A 21,951-nucleotide genomic window follows, 5' to 3' on the forward strand; every position below is an offset into this window, starting at 1 on the left:
TGTGAAGAAGTCACTGTGAATTTCGACCAAGGTCCAGAGTCTGAGTTGTGGTTCAGGGCTGGGGCCACGGGGGAATCAGTGATAACAGCTGTGGCTGTCACAGTGGAAAATGGGGAACCTTTGGCCCATGCTAGCTTAGGGGCCCGGTTGCAACTGTGACCCCTGCAACTGCTATAGCTATGCCACTGGCTGCGTCTAGTATAGACCGACCGTCACCATGTAACACAGCACCATGGAACATATATGTGCACAGCTTCCTATGAGTGATATTGTTAGTGCCTAGTAAAAACCTGACTTCCTATTTGGGGGGGACCACTGTTTAAATATATATTGCTACTTGTACAGAAGTAGTCTCAGGACTTTTGTTTGCTGTATAATATACCGCCTCTCCAAGCTACACAGTTTCATATAGGTTCACCGCAGAAGAAGACCTTAGGTAAAAACTGATAACATGCAGACAACCCTTTTGCAATTAAAGGCTTCCTGGCTCTCAGCTCCGACTTGAGAAATCTCCAGTGGTCAAGCTGTGGCTCCAGTCACAGCATCATAGAGCCATCGCACCTGCCTTGTGCTCCTCTGTGCCCATTATGTACTGTATAGCCATGCTTGGTATGCTGGATGCAGAATAGGTTTTTGTCCCTTAAGTCTTGCAGGATATTTTTAATGCAGTTAGTAAATCTGCCTTTCAGGCGTCCTGGCAATAGCTTCCGCTTGTCGTTTCAGGGTGGCTGGCACTGCCTTGGAATACAAAGTGCTGTTCAGCGTGCGCCCAGGGAGCCTGATGTCTGCTGTGCAGGAACTTGTCCTCTCTGATCCATCCGTGCTTTTCGGGTCCTCGGAGAAACTCTTAGCCTATAGAATGTATAACACAACCCTGACAGGTGAGAAGCCCCCTGGTAAGACCATTACGTACTGCAGCATTAAAGATGATTGCCATTTTGGCCTGTTCTCTGGTTACGTAGGACCCTGAAAGGAAATCTTTTCTTCCTGTTATAACTATCACCCAATGACCCGTCTTATGATCTGGGCCTCCCACTGCTCATAGCTTCTTCTATAAATGCCCGTGTTCCGATACCCATCATATTTGAGCACATTTGATGTCCTTTGGCATTTATTGACACCAGGCGTGTGCTGTCGCTATTTCTGTAAAGCCGCAATAGATATAAATGATGTCTATAGTAGACTGTTGGCCGGTGTTCAGGCCAAAGTGAGGGGTTAACCAGTAAAGTGAAGGTCCTAGCTGGTGGCTCAGTTCCTGGTATCTAGTGGTTCAGTTACCACGTTCCTGGTGTCCACTAATTTAGTGCCCACGTTTCTGGTCCAGTTGTTTAATGCTCCAGTCCTCGTGACTCCCAGCAGTTCAGGCTTTTGGAATTTCCATGGTATTGCACAGGTGATTATTGTCGGTGCCTCAGACATTACCACAGGTGTTCTCACTATAGGATATCCTCAAATCACGACCTGCTGCAGTGCCTAGTAAGCAGTCATTTCAGTCCTGACGCATAGAGTCTAGTGGTTTTCTTACTGCCCCAAAGCTCCATCACTGGTATCTTGTAAGTCGAGTGCTTTGGTACTGTCAGTCTACTGATTTGCAGTGGATTAGTGCCCAGTCTATGTTACGCAGTGTTATGGTGCTCCAGTTTCTGTGTCATGGGTCTTTATTTCTCCAGTCCTTTGTGTCCGCTGTCTGGGTGCTCCAGTCCCTGCAGACCAGTGGTTAAATGCTCCTTACTTTCAGTGGTTAAATGTCCCTGGTGTGCAAGAAAAAAAGTTGCTCAGTCCATATTGTCCAGTGGTATAATATCCCATGCCCTGTTGGCTGTTGACTTCCTTGAAGTGTTCCTTAGAGTCCGCTATTTTAATACCTTTCTCCCTAGCGTCCACTGGTCTAGTACTGCAGTCCCTGGTATCCAGTGGTGTAATATTCCAGTCCCTGGTGTCCAGTGGTGTAATATTCCAGTCCCTGGTGTCCAGTGGTGTAATAGTCTAGTTGCTACTGTCCACTGGTGTAATATTACATTCCTTGGTAACCAGTTGTATAATATTCCTGTCTCTGGTGTCCAGTTTGCTATCACAGACCCTGGTGTCCTGTGGCTCAATATTCTCGCCTCTGATGTCTCAGGATGAGTTATATTCCAGTCCCTGTTGCCCAGTGGCGTAATATTCCAGTCTCTAGTGTCCAGTGGCATAATATTCTAATTCCTGGTGTCCAGCGGTGTAATATTCAAGTCCCTGATGTCCAGTGGTGTATTATTCTAGCACTTTGTGTCCTGTAGTGTAATGTTCTTGTCTCTGGTGTTCAGTGATGTAATATTCCAGTCCCTGGTGTCCTGTGGTGTAATATTCTAGTCCTTGGTGTCCCATGGTGTAATGTTCTAGTTCCTGTTGTGTATTGTTCCTATCTGGTGTCCCATGGTGTAATGTTTCAGTCCCTGGTGTCCTGTGGTGTAATATACCTGTCTCTGGTGTTCAGTGGTATAATATTCTAGTCCCTGGTGTCCCGTGGTGTAATATCCCAGTCCCTGGTGTCCAGTAGCTTAGTACCCCTGGTGGATCATATTTGGCATCCTGATCCCTGGTGCCAGGATGTGATGAGAAGAGAAGAGTATCATCTATCTCACTCCTGATTAATTCTTCTTCACAGACAACCATGCCGACCCGTGTACAGACTGGTTCGCTTGCCCTCGGAGTTTCCAATGTGTGCCTCTGCGAAAGCTTAGTGCCCTCTGTTTGTCACCTTGTCACAGTATCTTCTGCCACAACAATGGCATCTGCATCCACCGGAAAGGGCAGGACCCTGAGTGCCAGTGAGTAGTTCTGCTTATATGCCCATATGCCATGGTAGCCGCAGTAGTGCAGAGGAAGCCTAGGAGTCATCCAGTCTCATGTCAATCATTGTATAATGAAGAGTTCTGCTACTTTCTAATATACGTTGTGTTTCAGCTTCTTGGCATTGTCAGGATCTCTGCTTGCTGACAGTGAACGTAAGCATTCTTGCTTACATGTGGAAGCTGAAAACCATCCAGATTATGTCCTACTGACACAGGCTGTGTTCACTCTTTGTACACAATAATGTTCACTGACAGCAAGCAGAGATAAGAATGAACCGAAACACGGAGCATGCATACGTTTCATGATACACTGAATTATTTACATAAAACCAGAAATTCACTTTAATGTTGTAATTTCAGAAAAGAATAGTGTCCAATGTCGCTCCACCTACAAGATCCAGCAATCCTCGGCTGGTCATGTCTGCTGAGACTTCTAGTTCTTCAGCAGCTACAGGATGATTGTTTGCTCAGTTGTTAACAGTTGCAGTTGGATAAGTTTGCTGTCAGTCACCATGGATTCTGTCCTGACCCCATCAGGTGCCCAATTGGCAGAGATTTTTGGTACATGGGACAAACCTGTGACTACAGAATGACTCATCACCGCCTCGCCGCCATTGCCTGCGCCGTCGTGTTTTGCATAATCATCTGTGCTGCGGCCGCTGTTTTCATCCTGGTCCGAAGATTTCAGACACAGATCCTGCAGCAGAAGGTGGCTCAGACTCAAAGCAGGTAAAGCGATGTGACTTGTGGTGTTTTCATCATCAGTAGAAGGATTGCCCAGTAATATATCCCTACCTGCAGATGATACAAAACTGTAACGTAATTAACACAAGAGGGGATGCAAGGTGGTTACAACAGGATCTGGATAAGTTGGGGGCGGAAAAGTGGCAAATGAGGTTTAACCCTGATAAATGTAAGGTTCTGCACATGGGCAGAGGAAATACGTGTCACCATTATACACTAAATGGGAAACCACTGGGGAACACTGACATGGAAAAGGGCTTGGGGATTGTAGTTAACTGTAAGCTTAACTGGAGCAACCAGTGTCAGGCAGCTGCTGCCAAGGCAAATAGGATCATAGGGTGCATCAAAAGAGGTCTAGGGGCACATGACGAGAACATTGTTCTTCCTCTTTACAAGTCACTGGTCAGACCACACAGTGAATATTGTGGACAGTTTTGGGCACCGGTACTCAGGAAGGACATATCAGAGCCTGAGTGAGTAAGACGGTGGGCAACTAAAGTAATAAACAGAATAGGCGGACTACAATAACCAGAGAGGTGATCAAAATTGAGATTATGTAGTTTATAAAAAAGATGGCTGAGGGGAGACCTAATAACTATGTATTATATATCAGAGGACAATGCAGAGATCTCTCTCATAATTTATTTACACCCAGAACTGTGACTGTAACAAGGGGGAGCCCTCTACATCTAGAGGAAAGAAGGTTTCTACACTGACATAGAAGGGGTTCTTTACTGTAAGAGCAGTGAGACTGTGGAGCTCTCCCCCTGAGGACGTAGTTATGGCAAACTCTCTAAAAGAGTACAAGGGGGGCCTGGATGCCTTTCTTGAGTGTAATAATATTACATGTTTTAGTCACTTCAGAAGGGTCGGTGATCAGGGGATTATTCCGATTGTCAGCTTGGAGTTGGGAAGGAATTTTTTTTTCCCCCCTTAAATGAGGAAAATTGGCCTCTACCACATTGGGGCTTTTTGCCTTCCTCTGCATTAACATGGGGGGTAATAGGCTGAACTAGATGGACTATGTCCTTTTGCAGCCTATCATACTATGTAAGAGAAGCCTATAGCTATGGTATGTAGTGCGCACTTGTAAGGACTCTGGGGAGATTTAGAATTAGTTTTTTGGTGTAAAAACTGTTTCAGAATTTGGTGAAAAAATTTTGCAACTTTTTGATAGGGACTAGAGATGAGCGAACGTGTTCGGCTCCGCCCCTTTTCGCCCGAACACCGAACTTTGCGAGCAATTCCGTGCTCGGGCGAAAAAAGTCCGGGGGTCGCCGTGGCAGCGCGGGGGGGTGCGGCGGGGAGTGGGGGGGAGAGGGAGAGAGAGAGGGCTCCCCCCTGTTCCCCGCTGCTGCCGCCCTCGCCGCCGCGCCTCTCCCCGCCCCCCGGCGCCCCCCGAAGCTTTACGCGCGGACACGGAAGTCCTCGGCAAAGCCAGTGTCCGGGTGCGTAAGTGTTCGTTAAGAACACGTTCGCTCATCTCTAATAGGGACATATCTATGCATAATTTACACCAGAAACTAGCGTAAATGGTACCCTAGCTGGCGTAGGTTTTTCTGTAGGCACATGGAGGAGCCGTGCACCTCTTCATATATTAGGCGTATCGTGTGCTGACAAATATGGTAGACTATGTAACGTCGGTCCTAATGAATGTAGCTGTGCTGTGCGCCTGTTATACAGGGATCTGTGTACGGTGCTGTTCCTCTGTTATTCCTTCTGGAAATATACACATTGCCAACTATTTGTTCCCATTCCCCTTGTTATCAGGACGTATCTGCGCAGAAGACCTTTTATAAAACAAAATAAATTGGAACGAACATGTGGCGAGCGGTGAAGTGGCGATCATATATTTCATTCATTTGCGCAATAATTGGGTAGGTTTGATTGTTCATTGGATCATACCCACGCTGCTAGTCACCCCTTCTGCCGTCTATTCAGCAAATCATCACGTTGCCTGCTTACACTCAAGGATTGGCGGCAGACGAACGATGATTTTAAGGTCCGCACGAAAAATCTAACAATCGTTTGCTCGCTGCGTGAGATTACACCTAACAATTATTGCGCAGGCCGTTTCATCTAATGATTACTCGCACGATAATCACGCAGTGTAAAAGATCCTTTAGGGCGCCTTCACACTTGTGAGAAAATCACGCGATGTTGAGCGAAGCGAGAGTGAGTGAAAACGCAAAATTAGGAAGCCAAGGATTTTCAATCGTCTCATTTCTATTTGCGATGTTTTTCACTCTTGCGATGTGGCGGGAAACAAATTGCAGCATGCGTTTTGTGACTTTTTTTTTTTTTCCTCTTGCCCATGTTCCCTATGGAGCCTCCAATTTATCGCATCGCAGAGCACAAACTTGCGATTCTTACGTAATGCGGTTTTAACATTAGAAACTCCTGCTGTCTTTTGCGCAATAAAATCGCAGGAGAAAACCACGGGCAGCAGCGATGCGAGATTATTCTCAGGAAAAAGCATCGCAGCTGCTCAAAAATTGCGTGAGCAGAGACTCAATTTTTGCCGTGATATTCTAGCAGCGATATCTCAATCGCCAGTGTGAAGGGGCCCTTAGCGTACTTAAACAAGGCATTCAGAACAGAATCAAAATTAGCCCCATTGCTGCGGATATGGACTCAAAATCAGCGCATATCTGCGGCTAATAGCAGATACAGCGCTTCCCAATTCAACGCAGCCTTTCTCCTGACGGCCTGTAGCGAGAGTAGCGTCCACTGGTCAGGTGATGCGGAAGTGGCAGCCTGCTGTAAACACGGCTGTACGTGGACAGTATACAGAAGTGCGAATAAGCCCTAAGTCCGCCTTCACACAGTGTCATCAATGAGCGCATTCCACAACGGAAAACCCGCAGTAAGTGCGCAGTGGCCAAAGGCGCGCCTAAATAGTGTGGATTTTTCAAGGGATTTACTTGCGGAAATGCTGTGAATTTAACTCTTGTATTTCAGGGTTGAAATCTACAGTGTAAATAGACGCGCCGCAGTTTTAGAATCTGACATGTTTGAAAAACGTTGCGGATTCGTTGCGAAAAAGTTCCGCACCGTATAAAGATTTTTCTTTTCCATCTCTTCCACTTGGCTTGTACTGTAAATGCTGCAGAATTTCCACCATTTGTGAAGACGCCTTACACTACGCAATTACTGACACACCCTCTTGACTAGAGGAATGGTAACGCCCAGTTGCCAATTTATTCATACATTTTCAAGAGGATTAAGAGAAGGGCAGCACAATGGGGAGTTCTAGGAAAAGAAGCTTCAGACTTGTTATTACTTGGGGAATACAAGCAAATAATATATGAGCTAACGACTCCTTCCCTCTCGCTTTTGTACTTCTATGGAGTAGTGGGCGCAGGACTGCTACTACACACACTTATACAGTAGACCCGCCGGTCCTACCGACAGGCTTGCATGCAGCAGCTTGGGTCCTGTCCTTGGATCTCATGTTCCCTGCTTGCCTCCTGCTGGCTGGTAAAGCCATAGACGCTTGCTCAGGTTGCAAGAGGAAAGACGGCAGCGGCCCGGGTATCTGTTGCCATGGTAACAAGAGAGGACAGTTGATATTGGCAATTATTTAATAGGGTTTCATGCAATTGTCATGAGACCATTTTTGCTTCATGATATCTTGACCTGGAGATAAGACACTGCCAAGACAAGATGGAAAATGTATAAAATGGAGACATTTTGATATATTGGTTGTCCTTGGACGGCCATGTCCCAGGGTTGCTGCATATTCCATGTTGATGTTAATTGTCGCTTCCGCTTACTCTTAGTTACAGGAGGTTCAGTCGCTTTGATGATGTTCCCACGCATTTCTGGTGTCCTTCGCAAACATGGCTGACAGCCTCGGCGTCACTCAACTCCCTGGATAACCCGGCATTTAGCAGCTCTGAAGAGGTCTTCCCCCTGCAGGCTCTGGGGAGCTGCGTGTGCGGTTGTCAGGACGGTGCTCGGAGCAGCTCCCAAACCAACCAGCCCCAGCAGCCTGCCCGGCCTCCGCCCAGGTAATGGACGCTGCTTGGAGATAGCACTAAGGCGATTACCATAATGATCTTCAATCGTTACACTCACCTCCTAACCATACCGTTTTTTTCAGGATTGTCAACCTACCTCAAAAGGGAAGTGGCTTATACTAATGTACCCAAGGTGGGCATTTCCGTATGGATTAGGGGTGCAGATTAAATGCCTTGCAAATCGGGTTTTGGGAGATACAAGTTATAGTTGCAGAAACGCAGGATGAATAATTGTAATATGGCAATAAGAAGGCTTATGTCCAACCAAGACTTCTCGCCCCTTTATGTCATCACCCTGGCTGAAGACCTGAGTAATTGGAGACAGACTGGTTGCCAGATATACGATGCCAGACAGACCATTGTGAAGAATTCTGTTGTTAGGCAGTGGGTCCCTAGCAACCAGACTGTCAGAGTGGAGGATTACCTCCTCCTGCAGCCTGAGAGAGAAAGAGCCTGGTTTGGGCACTGCAGTGCCAAGCACCTGTGCCCTTTTCCTGCCCTTGTATGTACCCCAAACTGTAGTCTTAATGGGATTCTATTATCAGGTTCATGCTACCCAAACCATGGGCAGCATGAACCCGGGACAGGGAAGCCTGTTGCTCCTGTGTGTGCTTTATTCTGAAACACTGCAGTGTTTCATATTAAAGGTACTTTTAACCCTTTCCAATCCACTGTCTGACGTCTGAAGACATTCTGATTGAAGGCTGTACAGCTCCGATGTTGGACGACGTCTGGCAGGGTATTCCTACTGTAGATTAGTGGCGGCTCTGTTGTCAGGGGGCCTCTCCAGCATGTCCCATACCGCAGTACTGGCTCTAGCCAGCAGATGGCGCCATTGTATAATGGCAGAAAGAGAAAGCCCCCTAGGAAACCCTGAATCCACAATTGGATTGCAAAGGGTTAAGTTGGAGTTCGGCGTCAAGGGGGCGGGCCATGCTATGCTCACGGGGCAACAGGCATCCCCGTCCCGCCTCTCTTCTCCTTATGGTTCGGGCAGCATGAACCTGATGACAGAATCCCTTTAAATGGTCTGACAAAGACTGGTTGCTATGGAATTAATTCCTGACAAATGCAATCTCAAAGCTTGCAATTTTTCGGACATGTTTCCATAGCAACCAGTCTGGGCCTTGTGTCATTTCCCTTTTTCCATGACCCTTTGCCCAATTCCCCTCGCCTTTGTGTGCTAATAATGCAGTTTTTCAGTAGCGTAAAGGGCAGCGCATATTCTTGACAAGTAATAGAAAACGGTTAAATGACAATTTCACGTGCCGCAGATTTAAAATGCGCACCAGGCATCAACCGCATTACAGAAACCGCTACCATAAATGGAAAATCCGTAATCAACCCTCTCCGTGCGGCTGCGTCCTGATCACTGCTGTATAATCACGCCGTGTATTTGGGGGCCATTAGCAACTGATCCATATTTACCCAATAGAAAGTAATATTGATACAGGGGCAAAATATATCACACTGCGCTTTAAAATAAACGTTCGTAAAACTATACAGCCGCGTAATTGGATGCATTTAAGCTCCGTATTACAGTCCGCAAATCGCGGATCAATTAGGAAGTTAAAATTTGCGCGTTTGAAAGCCGCTTTGCATTGAGACCCATCCTCCAACTGGCACTGAAGGGTTAAAAAGAGTTGGGTGGTAGTGCCAGACAGCGCGGGTGATTTGCATGTCTGTCTATAGTCGTGTGGATGTGCCGTGAATACGTAATCAGCCGTTCGCTCCTCTTCCTGCTGGTATTTGATTGCATCTTTCCCAGCGCTCCAGCACTGCAGGGGTTACATAAATCCTGGAACAGCTCGGAGACCCCATTACCTTAGCCGTGAAGGTATTTGGAACGTGAGGGAATGCAGGGCTGTGATTGGCTGAGCTGTTGTCATGGTTACGCCGGTCTGTCTGCACTGCTGCAGGGAGGATGCTGAGGGTAACATTACCAAGGGGAGGACAGATCAATTAGAGTGTGGAGGCTTCACACTGCGCCGACACGTGTAGTCCTCTCCGCACGCGACACAACGCCAGCAGCGCATCCCGTCGCCGTTGTCCTCGCTGGGGTTAATGGGGGTCGGTCCAGTCTGACCGAAATATATAGTTCTGCTGCTTTCTAATAGTCTTTGTGATTCAGATATTCATCATTTTCAAGATCTCTGCTTGCTGTCAGTAGAATGTTAGAATATTCTTGTTTATATCTTGAAGCTGAAAACCATATTATGTCTCACAGGAGAAGGTTTGCTACAACTGCATCCAGTCTACACAATGCTACGGCCAGTTTCACACAGGCGATCGCGATATCGCCGCTTTGTTCCAGCGATCTTTCAGCGTCAGCGGTGTTTTTTCTTGAGAATAATCTCGCATTGCATCGCTGCTCCCCACGATAGAATTGCGCAATTTTTTTTATTGCGAAGGTCAATAGGACTTTCTAATTTTAAAAACGCATTGCATCGCAATGTTCGTGCTTTGCGATGCGATAGACAAGGAGTTTCCATAGGGAAATAGCACATCGCAGAAAGATAGAGCATGCCGCCATTTTTTTTTCTTGCGACATCGCATCAGTAAAAACATCGCTAATATGAAGGAAGCTATTGGAAAGCATGGGTTTAACAAACTTAGGTTTTCTCACGCTATCGTATCGTGGGAAAATCACGTGATTTCACACGGTTGACAGCGATATCATTGCTACGAAATCTTGGCAAGATCGCAGCTTTGTTCCCGCCATTTTGGAGCATAAACTATGCTTTTTTTTTTTAGAATAATATCACATCACTGGCACATGCGATAAAATCGTTCTAATGTTCATGCGATGCGATAAACCAGGAGGTTCCATACGGAAACATGGGAGATAAAAAATAGCACATTGCAGACAGTGAGCATGCCACATTTTTATTTTTCTTTACAAACCTGCATTTTGTAGCGCCGTTGTATCGCTGGAAAATTGCACGATTTTGTAGCGCATGTAAAAGCGACTTTAGGCCCACTAGAGTATTTGGGGCCACGGACGGCACGTGGCCCCATTATACGACTATGAAGCCTTAAACGTGGACCTTTTTCCGCACGGACTGATCGTCTGTGTGAAGAAACTTATGGCATGTCTGATTCCCATCTGTTTTATGGACGAGGAACAGGGCATGCCAATGCATGTGAACGTGCTGCCTCCGCGGGCACATGAACTGGTCCCGTGTGCTGTGTGATGCGAATATGCACTTAGCCTAACTGATACATTGTAGCAAATACCAGCACAGTATAGAGATTGCTGCTACTGATGTGTTTACAGAGGATTGGATAAAGCTGAAGCTCTGTACAGATTTTCAGGTGTAATCAAGGCTGTTCCCATTCACTGACAGCAAGCAAAGATCGCAAAAAAGAGGACATGAAACGTATAGGTGAAAGTTACATAACTTTACGATACAACAAACCTACAACTGCTTGTGCCGTTTGGTCAGTAAGGATCATTCATTTGTTGCTGATTTGTTGTGGTTCTGCAGCAGATTTTACCCTTTCATTGAATTCAAAAAAAGCGAAATCTACTGCAGATCCGCAACAAATCAGCAACCTGTAAACACACCTTAAGGCTTCATTCACACGAGCGTATATCGGCCACGCTTTCACGGCCGGCCGATATACGCTGCCCATCTGATGCATTGGTTTACAATGCATCAGTTCTGATGGGTGTATTCCCACGGCAGAATACGGCGGTGGCTCCCATAGACGCCTATGGGAGCTGCCGGAGAAGGGAGGTGGGAGGGAGTCTGCTAAACTTCCATCCCTTTCCCTCCTCCTCTCCGCCCCTTGCCAGCTGTTTGCAATAGGAGGGGGCAGGACAGGGCGAGAGGTAGTTGCTCAGCCCCCCATCCCCTGCCCCCTCCCATTGCTGGCCGCCAACAAGGGGTGAAGAAGGGGTGGGAGCTTAGCACACTAGCTCCCACCCCGTCCCTTTGCCGAGAGGCGGCGGAATGAGGGAGCCAGTTTAGCACAGCAGGACCGAAAAGGGTGTGAACAGACAGCCCAGATCTAGCACATACACACCGAACCTAGAATGCAGTTGGGTGGGGGGAGACAGTGTAGCTCTGCTAAACTGCCTTCCCCTTTGCGCCCCCTCCCATTGCTGGCAGCCGAGAGGGGGTGGGAGCTTAGCACACTGGCTCCCACCCCTTTACCTTGCCGAGAGCCGTCGAGGGGGGCAGAAGGGTGGAGGCAGTTTAGAGAAGCTAAACTGTCTCTCTCTGCCCAACGTCAATCCGGGCTCGGCGTATATGCGCCAGACCGGGCTGTTTTGAATGGTGCACAAATGGCGATTTTCAGGAGTGCTGTGGTCATGACATGGCCGACCAAAAATCACTACGCTTGTGTGAAAGAGCCCTGAACCAATGCATCAGATGGGCAGCGTATATCGGTTGGGCGTGAAAGCGCGGCTGATATACGCTCGTGTGAATGAAGCCTTAGGGTTCTTTCACATGAGCGTAGCGATTTTTGGTCATGACCACAGTGCGACTAAAAGTCACGTTAATGGCGCACAAATCTGCCATATGTGTGCCCGTTCAGACCGCCCGGGCCCGGCGCATATACGTCGAGCCCGGATTGCCATCGGGCAGGGGAGACAGTTTAGCTCTTGAACTATCATTCCTGGCTAACGTAAAAGCACTCCTATGCGCTATCCTGGCCAGCCGGCTGCTTTTATGCCACGGGAATACGCCCATCTGAACTGATGCATTGTAAACCACTGCATTAGACGGGCAGCGTATATCGGGCGGGAGTGAAAATGTGGCCGATATACGCCCGTGTGAATGAAGCCCTAAGCTGTAGGCTAGGGAGGGCATCATAGGGACATTTGGTTGGTTGTAAGTCACGGTAAAATTCAATTATTAGTCCACCTTTAACGTTAGCCCTACAGGGGAACAAGTGGTAGAGAGTTGGAGTTCTTGGGACTTAATACCTCATCGGGAAAAAGTGAGAGCGCTCACAAACTCTCAGGTGCCTAAATGTGGAGGCGTAGCGTAAGGGCTTATTCACGCAGGCGAATTCTTGTCCGTGTTGGAAATAGACCCAGTACAGTCATGCCTTGTTTTAGACTATAGTCAGCGTGAAACAAACTTGTCCTATTCTGGTCGTTCATGCAAGTCAATGGTTGTGTGAAAAAAATGGAGAGCAGATGGATTGACATCCGTGTGTGATAGTTGCCAGGCATAGAAAAAAATGTTTTTTCGCATGCGATAAAAATAGATGACATCCGGATAACACGCAGAAATAAAAAACGGACAGATGCAGCGCATATGCGATTACAATTGGTCATTTTTTTGCGGAGTGAAATCGGACGCGCTCCTCTAACTAAGGGCTCTTCTGAGGAGTCGAACAATGGAAAAAACGGAAGTGCTGGATCCGGCACATGCTGGACATACAGTGCCGGATAAACCTCATTGACTAGAATGGGGACAATTCAACTTTTATCTAGTTTACTGGACATAGTAGTGCAGCAAGCTGCGCTATTTCATCCAGGATCGTATGCCCGGCTCTGAGTTGAGCCTCCAGTGCAGATGTGAATGAGCCTTATGGCCTATTACACCTGCCGCTGTATTAATGACTCCATATAGTTCTACAAGTAGCGAACACGGATCCAGACTGCCGCCTGCCATGGGGCCCTGTGTGATGCAATCAATTAGCCTCTGTAGAGCACTCAATCAATCCCTGCTCAGCAGACTTGTTCTGTACGGTCACGCCGTGGTGTCACCTACGCACTTCACCTATTAGCAGCACACGCGGACAATTAGGAATAATGAAGAGACCCGTTTTTTTTCCGGAGGGGGAGGGGCGGCGGTGGTGTCCCTGGCCTCTGCAATGCGTCCCTGGCAGAGGTTGCTTTAATGGAGTGCTGTGATTTCTTGCTGCTTAATTAAAGGTTCATTTCCCTGCTGTGTTTTTCCATCCTGTGCTCCATTAAACAGACATCATGGAATCAGGAAGAGTGTCTGATTGCTCATGGAAGCAAACAAATCAATTAGCGCTCAGCGTGCGACGCCTCGGACCGTGCGCGGCTGTGGAGCCCTTCAGGCCTTGTCTTGTGACAAGGTGACATAGAGGATGGCTGATAGATTTATTGCAATGAGAAAGTACATTGGTCTTATGACTTAAATGGACCATGTCATGAATAATACTCCTCCCCATATACCCTATGGGCATATTGTGACACATCCGTAATACGGACCCATGTTACACACGTGTTACACGGGACATTACAACCGTATCTCATCAGAGTTTGCCTCCATATTTACTTTGAGGTTTTTTTCCTACTGGACACATACGGATCCGTATTTGCCCAACAGAAAATAATACCAATATGGAGACAAAATGGAAAAAAATAGGTCAGGCTGCGTTTCTAAAAATCGGTCGTGAAAAATGCAGCCCTGTTAATCGATACATAGATTTGCAATAGCTCCGTATGACAGTCCATAAAACATGGACTAAATATGGAGGTGAATATGCTCTTCTGAAATCGGCCTATTAGAGCATATGGATGTCGTAGGGGAAGATGCTTTGCCTTGGCAGATCCAGCCCATGCATATATTACATGGTCATCCATTCATGTAATACTACATTTCACCTTTAGTGGCCACTGTAGGAGAAATGTATAGCTAACTGCAATTTTTCCCTAGAGGCCAAGGGTCCCAGTATCGGGATCTTATTCCTTGGTTTTAGTGAAGAATGGGCCAACAATGTACTCAGGAAGGGGGTACATTTAAGGGACTCCAGATTATAGCATGTTTGATTGACATGTTCTAAAAGTGTGTCATTCAAAAACATGAGCCCCTTCACACCCCAGGATGTATATGTATGTCCTAGTTGTGCAAGGTTAATATGACCAGGGCTCGGAAGCTGAGTCCGCTCTACACATGACCGATGTAAGCTGCCTTTGACAGCTGACACCATGCCACAACGGCTGCCGCTTGTGGCTGATGACTCTTTAAATTTCGCTGCCAATTCTGACAGCACCATTTAAAGGGCCCAATTGGTGATCAGAGGTCCTAAATGAGCCTCCCACAATGAGCTTGCGAGGTCCTGTGTGGGTGTCGTGGTAGCTGAGAGCGTTCTGAAGAGCCCCAGTGCCAGGTATTTTTTGCCTGTGGCACATCTTCGTACATTGCTGGCTAAAACACCATATACTAAAGTTTTGTAGCATATGGTAAAAGCGATCAAATGACTGCAAGTTCAATTTACGTAGAGGGGTAAAAAAAAGTAAAAATGAGTGAAAAGAAGATTTTATTATTGTAAAAAATCAAGGATATTAAAAGTTATAAAAAACCCTTTTCTCATATTTATAATACTAAAAAAATATTTGCTATCCCTTTGTCCCAAAAGTCTGATCTGTCAAAATCATATCAAAATTATTTATCCTGCACGATGGAAGCTGTCAGGAAAAAAAAATACATAGTACCAGAATTGTACTTTTTGGTCAATCTGTCTCCAAGGAATAATTCATAAAAATCGATCTAAGGGCTTATTCAGACGACCATATATCTGCTGGGTTTTCACGCCCGGCTGATATACGGTGTCCCTCTCTGCAGGGGAAGGAGGCTGGAAGAGCCGAAAGCAGTGCACTGAGCTCCCGCCCCCTCTCTGCCCCGCGCCACTATTTGCAATGGGAGGGGGCGGGATGAAGGCGGAGGTAAGTCTCATAACATAGCTCCGCCCCCGTCCTGCCCCCTCACATTGCAGATAGTGCCGAGGGGCGGAGATGGGGTGGAGAGGAGATAGAGAGGAGGTGGGAGCTCAGAGCACTGCTCCCGACTCTTCCAGCCTCCTCCCCCTGCAGGGAGGGACACCGTATATCGGCCATCGTGAAAACCCAGCCGATATACGGTCGTCTGAATAAGCCCTAATAGTTAAACATTCTCGAAATGACACGAGTATAAAATAGGATGTCCCACACCACCCTATTAACTCAGATGGTGACAGAAAACTATTTTTTAAAGAAATTTTATTTTTCAAAAGTAGTGCAGCAAAAAAACTAACTCTCTAAATGTGGTATTGCAGTAATCGTGCTGACCCAGAGAATCGAGCTATCATGTCATTGTCGCTGCAGTGTGTACACCGTAGAAACAAGACCCTCTCCCTCAATAAGATGGTGTAGTTTTTCTCCACTTTTAAGGTTTTTCTGTAGATATGATACATTAAATGGCAGCATTGAAAAATACAATTCATCCCGCTAAAAACAAGCCCTCAGAAAGTTGCGTTGATGGAAAAATAAGAGTACTGATTTTTTGAAAGTTGGGAGGAGAAACCAAAAATGGGGGATATCCGTAAGGGGTTAAATCTAATGTTTTTTTGTGCAGTTGAACTCTATTGTTTCCCGTTATCAGCCATTTCAGGTTTCTTTATTGATCCCCGCCACCTATGATGGCTTTAATAGCACATATCTCTGCTGCTGAGACCTGGCATACTCATATAGCAGCTATACCTGTAGGTTCACCGGCCCTTTAACCGCAGCGTTATTGAAGTGCCCCAGGATAGACCATAGACAATGGCGAGTTGTTCACTTTGAGCGCAGCCCCCGTTACACTATGCTGAGGGATTAACTCTGTGAATTGTGGCAGAAAAGTGCAGACTTCATGTGTTACTATAGAAAACACCAGTTGTACGAGAACCGGTTGATCTGGACTCTTCTCCATTATGTGGCCTGCTGGGAAGTCATCACTACACACATTAGCTCTATTACACTCAGGGACTGGCATGGCTTTAGTACAATGCACCAGTGCCACCTTCTGTTGACCGTCACATATATGATACACTGTACAGTGCCACCCTCTATAGAACGTCACATATATGATACACTGTACAGTGCCACCTTCCGTAGAATGTCATATATATGATGCACTGTACAGTGCCACCTTCCGTAGACTGTTACATATATGATACACTGTACAGTGCCACCCTCTGTGGACCGTCACATATATGATGCACTGTACAGTGCCACCTTTCGTAGACTGTTACATATGATACACTGTACAGTGCCACCCTCTGTGGACCGTCACATATATGATGCACTGTACAGTGCCACCTTCCGTAGACTGTTACATATATGATACACTGTACAGTGCCACCCTCTGTGGACCGTCACATATATGATGCACTGTACAGTGCCACCTTTCATAGACTGTTACATATAATACACTGTACAGTGCCACCCTCTGTGGACCGTCACATATATGATGCACTGTACAGTGCCACCTTTCGTAGACTGTTACATATATGATACTGTACAGTGCCACCCTCTGTGGACCGTCACATATATGATGCACTGTACAGTGCCACCTTTCGTAGACTGTTACATATATAATACACTGTACAGTGCCACCCTCTGTGGTCTGTCACATATATGATAAACTGTACAGTGCCACCCTATGTGAACCGTCACATATGATACACTGTACAGTGCCACCTTCTGTGGACCATCACATGTATGATACACTGTACAGTGCCACCCGCTGTGGACCATCACATGTATGATACACTGTACAGTGCCACCTTCTGTGGACAGTCGCATATATGATACGCTGTACAGTGCCACCTTCTGTGGACCGTCACATATATGATACGCTGTACAGTGCCACCTTCTGTGGACCGTCACATATATGATAGACTGTACAGTGCCACCTTCTGTGGACAGTCACATATATGATACACTATACAGTGCCACCTTCTGTGGACAGTCACATATGTGATACACTATACAGTGCCACCTTCTGTGGAAGTCACATATGTGATACACTAAGAAGTTACACCAAGGAGACACTTTTGGATTAACATTAAATGGATTAAAATGCAAGTGCGACAGCATTAATCCCTATGGGCGCTTTTACACGGGCCGATAATAGTTCAGTGTAAATGCATTCAGCAACTGAATGGCGAATGAAAATTGGCTTGATTATCGTTTGTCATTGTTTTTGCGTGTGAAAACTGAATGACGATCGGCCCGTGTAGTCGGGCAGTCATTCATCTATGAACGACTGCCTGTTTACTGTGAATGGAGGTGGTTTTAGCGAATGACCCCCAGAGGGTTCTACCTCCATTGACTAAGCGATGACCGTTCCCATGCAAAAGGGCCCTACGGGTATGTCCACATGGGCCAGATTTGCTCCAGAGTGTCTGCAGTACATCCGCTGCCCATTTGCTGTGGATTTTGATGCAGTTTTCGACGTGAAATTCTGCACAGAATTCATCCATTTATCCGAAGAGCTGGACTCTGCACCGAAAATCTGGTATTATAATTGAAATTCTGCAGATTTAAATTCCGTACCACATGTCAATCACCACAGCAGATTTTTTCCGGCAGCACATAAACGGGATTTTGAAAATCTTATCCACTTTGCTGCTACTGTAACTACCACCATGCGAACATACCCTAATACCCCTGTTCTCACTCACAGGAGGCTGAGATGTGAGGAGCATTTTTAATTGCACATGTAATCCCAGTGTTAGACACCAGGGGGCAGCAGTCACACAGAGATCACTAGCATTGCCATATGTTACCAGGGTAAAATCTGACCTGCAGCGTTTACCAGCAATTGTTCTGTGATTTTCATGCGTGTACGATGCATTTTGGCATTAAAATACATGATTCTCATCGATGTACATGTATGTTTCACATGCATGAAAAAAAAAATCACATGTGGTTCATATAGTTAAAATGGTAGAAAAAAACGCATCACACGGCATACGAGAGCAATACTTTTTTGTCACTGCCATAGCAAATAATGGGCGTTTATTGAACAAGAATTTCCCCAAAATAGGACATGCTGCAATTTTTCGATCTCGGACTATTGGTCCAAGAGGAAGATTGCTCCTATTATCCCACTATGCACTAAAGCCGACATGGCCATCATTCCCCTTAGAACTACAATCAGGATGTATGAGAAGTGCGGGAGGAAACCGTCACATACATATAAACTACATGCAGATGTTGCCATTGGTGGGTTTCCAACGTGGGACCCCAGTGTTGCAAAGCAAAAGTCCCTACTACATGTATTTTAGAAAGAAATATGGGGGATAGATGGGAGGGAGTGTGAATACAGGAGCTGCACACAAAGTTACTTGTAGTCTGTAACCATGGAGACACATAGGTCTGCACTGGAACTGTGCACGCAGTACGGTAGATTTTCAATCAAGACTGTTGGCAATATTGCTTGACATTTTTTATTTTATTTTAGATGTTTTCAAGCAGTAAAAATGATTTTTTGCAAAGATGGACATAAACATTAATTGTCTGTCCGTGTCATTAACTGGACTTGTAGGATAAGCGGATACCAAGAATGCATTGTGTGACATCGTGAGTGGGCAGCAATCATTCTCGGGCGCAGTGTCTGGTTAGGATGGCTGACGCAGCGTTCTGTGCTCCACATCATATATTTCTGAGCAGTGGATGACTGCGGCCCGTGCTTAACAGGCAGGAAACTAGGGCAGATCTGGCTGTGTGTATAATATATATGTGTTATATATATATATTTTTTTTATTCCCGGTTTGAACCCCTCATGCCTCACGTTTAATGACACTCCGATACAGAAAGTTGCTATAAATGGAAACAGGAACTCAAGAGGTTTTGTTGCACAACATCAAAAATATTTTCCCCATCAGAGGTGATCAGTGTGACCCCTTTGTCATATAGAGCCAGTAGTTCCTGCTATACATCACGACCGACCGCTACAATTACTCATTTAATTTCGGGATGCCACAGATCATGCATGGTCGGTGGTAAGGGGGGGGTGGTGTAGACACTAACACCCCCACCTCCATTCTCCCCCAAAGATACAAATCACAAGGTGTGAGGTCTGGGGAAAGTGGAGTCCAAGGGAGACGTTCACCATTGTCACCACCTGCACGGCCAATCCGTCTATTTGGTAGTCGCCTATTGAGCTCACTTCTGACTTCATTGGGGCGGAGTGGGTTCTATCCTGTTGGAGGATGAAACCTGGGATTTCCTGTTCCAGCTGTGGCAGAAGCCATAGCTGTAGCGTCCTAGTATGAAATCCACGGGATTGTTTATGGAAACATGACTGTATAAGAGAAGTAGAAAAGGTACTGGAGTCATAATACAGATACCAACAAAACTGTGTCCACATTACAGCCCTAATGTAATTTCCACCCTTTTTGAATACAGATACCAAATTCCCTGCAGATAATGTGCTACTTACCTGCTGTCACCACTAGAGGGAGCTACTGCAAACTGCTACACATGGATACAGTAGCTCCCTCTAGTGATGGCTGCAGGCAGCCAGAATGTTAGCGCATGTTCACACATGTTAATCTCAGGTAGAACTCTTGAGCCTCAGAGTTCTGCAGTGGGTGTTTATGCAGAATTGGATGTGCGAATCCCTGGGCAGCCGCCAGACGTGAAAACCATAGGCCTTATAGTTTAAATCACTATGTATGCGGGGCGAGTAAACCCCTTAGTGACGTCCCTATAGTGTTTTTATGTTCTGCTGTTGCAGGATGTGTATTGAGGAAGATAGCACCGCTATCTCCCTCCATATTGCGCAGGTGCCAGCTGTTTATTACAGCTGACACCCGCGAGCAATAGCCGCAATCGGCTGTTCGGCCGATCGCGGCTATTAACTCTTTAAATCTCCCAAACGATGTTCGGGGGTCCCGTATGTTCCCCCTGCGGGGAGATCGGGGGAGCCGTGCAGGTGTGATGGCAGCCGGGGGCCTTCCAAAAGGCCCCAGGGCTGCCTTAGCAGACTGCCTATCAAGCTATCCCTGCTATAGCTTATGTTATACTGCAGGAGCGATCAAAGCATCGCTGGTTGTGGTCCTCTAGGACAGGGGTCCCCAACCTTTTTGGCACCAGGGACCGGCTTCAAGCAAGACCATTTTTACAAGGCCTGGCAGGGTTGGGCGGGGCTTTGGTTATAGGGGGCGGGGTTACGAAGGGGGTTGGAGTTTAGTGCATTCTTATTTAATGACATTTAGAATGTCCTGGCAGTACACACATAGGGCAGTATATAATCTATCCCCCCCCCCCCCCAGCACACACATAGGGCAGCATATAATTTATCTCCCCCCCCCCCAGTAATAGACAGCCCCCATCCCTCAGTAATTAGCAGCCTCTCCCCCTGTAATAAGCAGGTCCCCACCCCAGTAATAAGCAGGTCCCCCCCGTAATAGGCAGCCCCTTCCCTTGTAATAAGTAGCCCCCCAGTAATACGCAGCCCCCCTAGTAATAAGCAGGTCCCCCCCCAGTAATAAGCAGCCCCCACCCCCCCAGTAATAACCAGCCCCCCTCCCCCGTAATAAGCAGACCCCCCCTGTAATAGGCAGCCCCCCCAGTAATAGGCACCCCCTTCCCCTGTAATAAGTAGCCCCCCCCCAGTGATAACCAGCCCCCCCAGTAATAAGCAGCCCCTTCCCCTGTAATAAGTAGCCCCCCCAGTAATAAGCAGCCCCTCCCCCTAGTAATAAGCCCCCCCCCCCGAAATAACCAGCCCCCCCAGTAATAGGCAGCCCCTTCCCCTGTAATAAGTAGCCCCCACCCCCAGTAATAACTAGCCCCCACCCCCCAGTAATAACCAGCCCAGCCCCCCCTCCCCTCCCCAGTAATAGGCAGCCCCCCTACCCATATACTTACCTCCTCCCTGCTGTCGCTCTCTCTCTGCTTGCCCTGACGTCAGTGTGCAGCCTGGAACGCTTTCTCCCCGAGTCCTCTCCTGCGGAACTAATGAGCAGGGGACTCGGGGAGGGGAATCTGGTTGCACAGACGTCAGTGTGTGCGCCGGGATCAGCGCGATTACCAGCGGGGAGCTGCGGCGCCCCCACTGGTAATCGCTTCAGTGGTGAGCGGCGTCGGTACGCCGCGGGCCACATAGCACAAGGCAGCGGGCTGGATTCGGCCCGCGGGCCTTGTGTTTAGAGCAAAAGTTCCGGGCGGTGCCGCGGACCGGCGCTAACCACCCAACGGCCCGGCCCCGGTCAGCGGCCCGGTGGTTGGGGACCCCTGCTCTAGGAGGACCAAAAGAAAGTGTAAAAATAAGATCAATAAAGTTTTAGTAATTATTTTTAAAAAAAGTAATACAAGTAAAAAAAACCCAACCTTTTGCCATATTTGCAATAAAAAAAATCAAAATGATAAACTAAATTACGTGTTTGGTATCACTGCGTCCATAAAAGTCCGATCTATCAAAGTAATATATTATTTACCCCACACATGGTCCGAAAAAAAAATAAAGAACGCCCGAAATGCACTTTTTTGGTCACACTATCTCTGAGAAAAAATGTAATAAAAAGCGATCAAAAAGTCAATTGTATGCGAAAATAGTACCAACGGAAAGGACAGGACGTACCGCACAAAATAAGCCCTCATTCAACT

At 46.9% G+C, this 21,951-nt stretch overlaps 1 protein-coding gene across 1 annotated transcript in view; it reads left to right on the forward strand.

Annotated features, from left to right (window-relative positions):
• Nucleotides 1-21,951, forward strand: part of LOC136576899 (mucin-4-like) — a 53,586-nt gene that overhangs the window by 27,563 nt on the left and 4,072 nt on the right. Inside the window, exons 5-8 of the mRNA XM_066576534.1 lie at nt 724-881; nt 2,645-2,807; nt 3,369-3,560; nt 7,358-7,588. Of these exons, the coding sequence (XP_066432631.1) occupies nt 724-881; nt 2,645-2,807; nt 3,369-3,560; nt 7,358-7,588 (744 nt within the window). The remainder of the gene's footprint in view (nt 1-723; nt 882-2,644; nt 2,808-3,368; nt 3,561-7,357; nt 7,589-21,951) is intronic.

This window comes from Eleutherodactylus coqui, chromosome 8 (assembly GCF_035609145.1).
Source record: "Eleutherodactylus coqui strain aEleCoq1 chromosome 8, aEleCoq1.hap1, whole genome shotgun sequence".
NCBI lineage: Eukaryota > Metazoa > Chordata > Amphibia > Anura > Eleutherodactylidae > Eleutherodactylus > Eleutherodactylus coqui.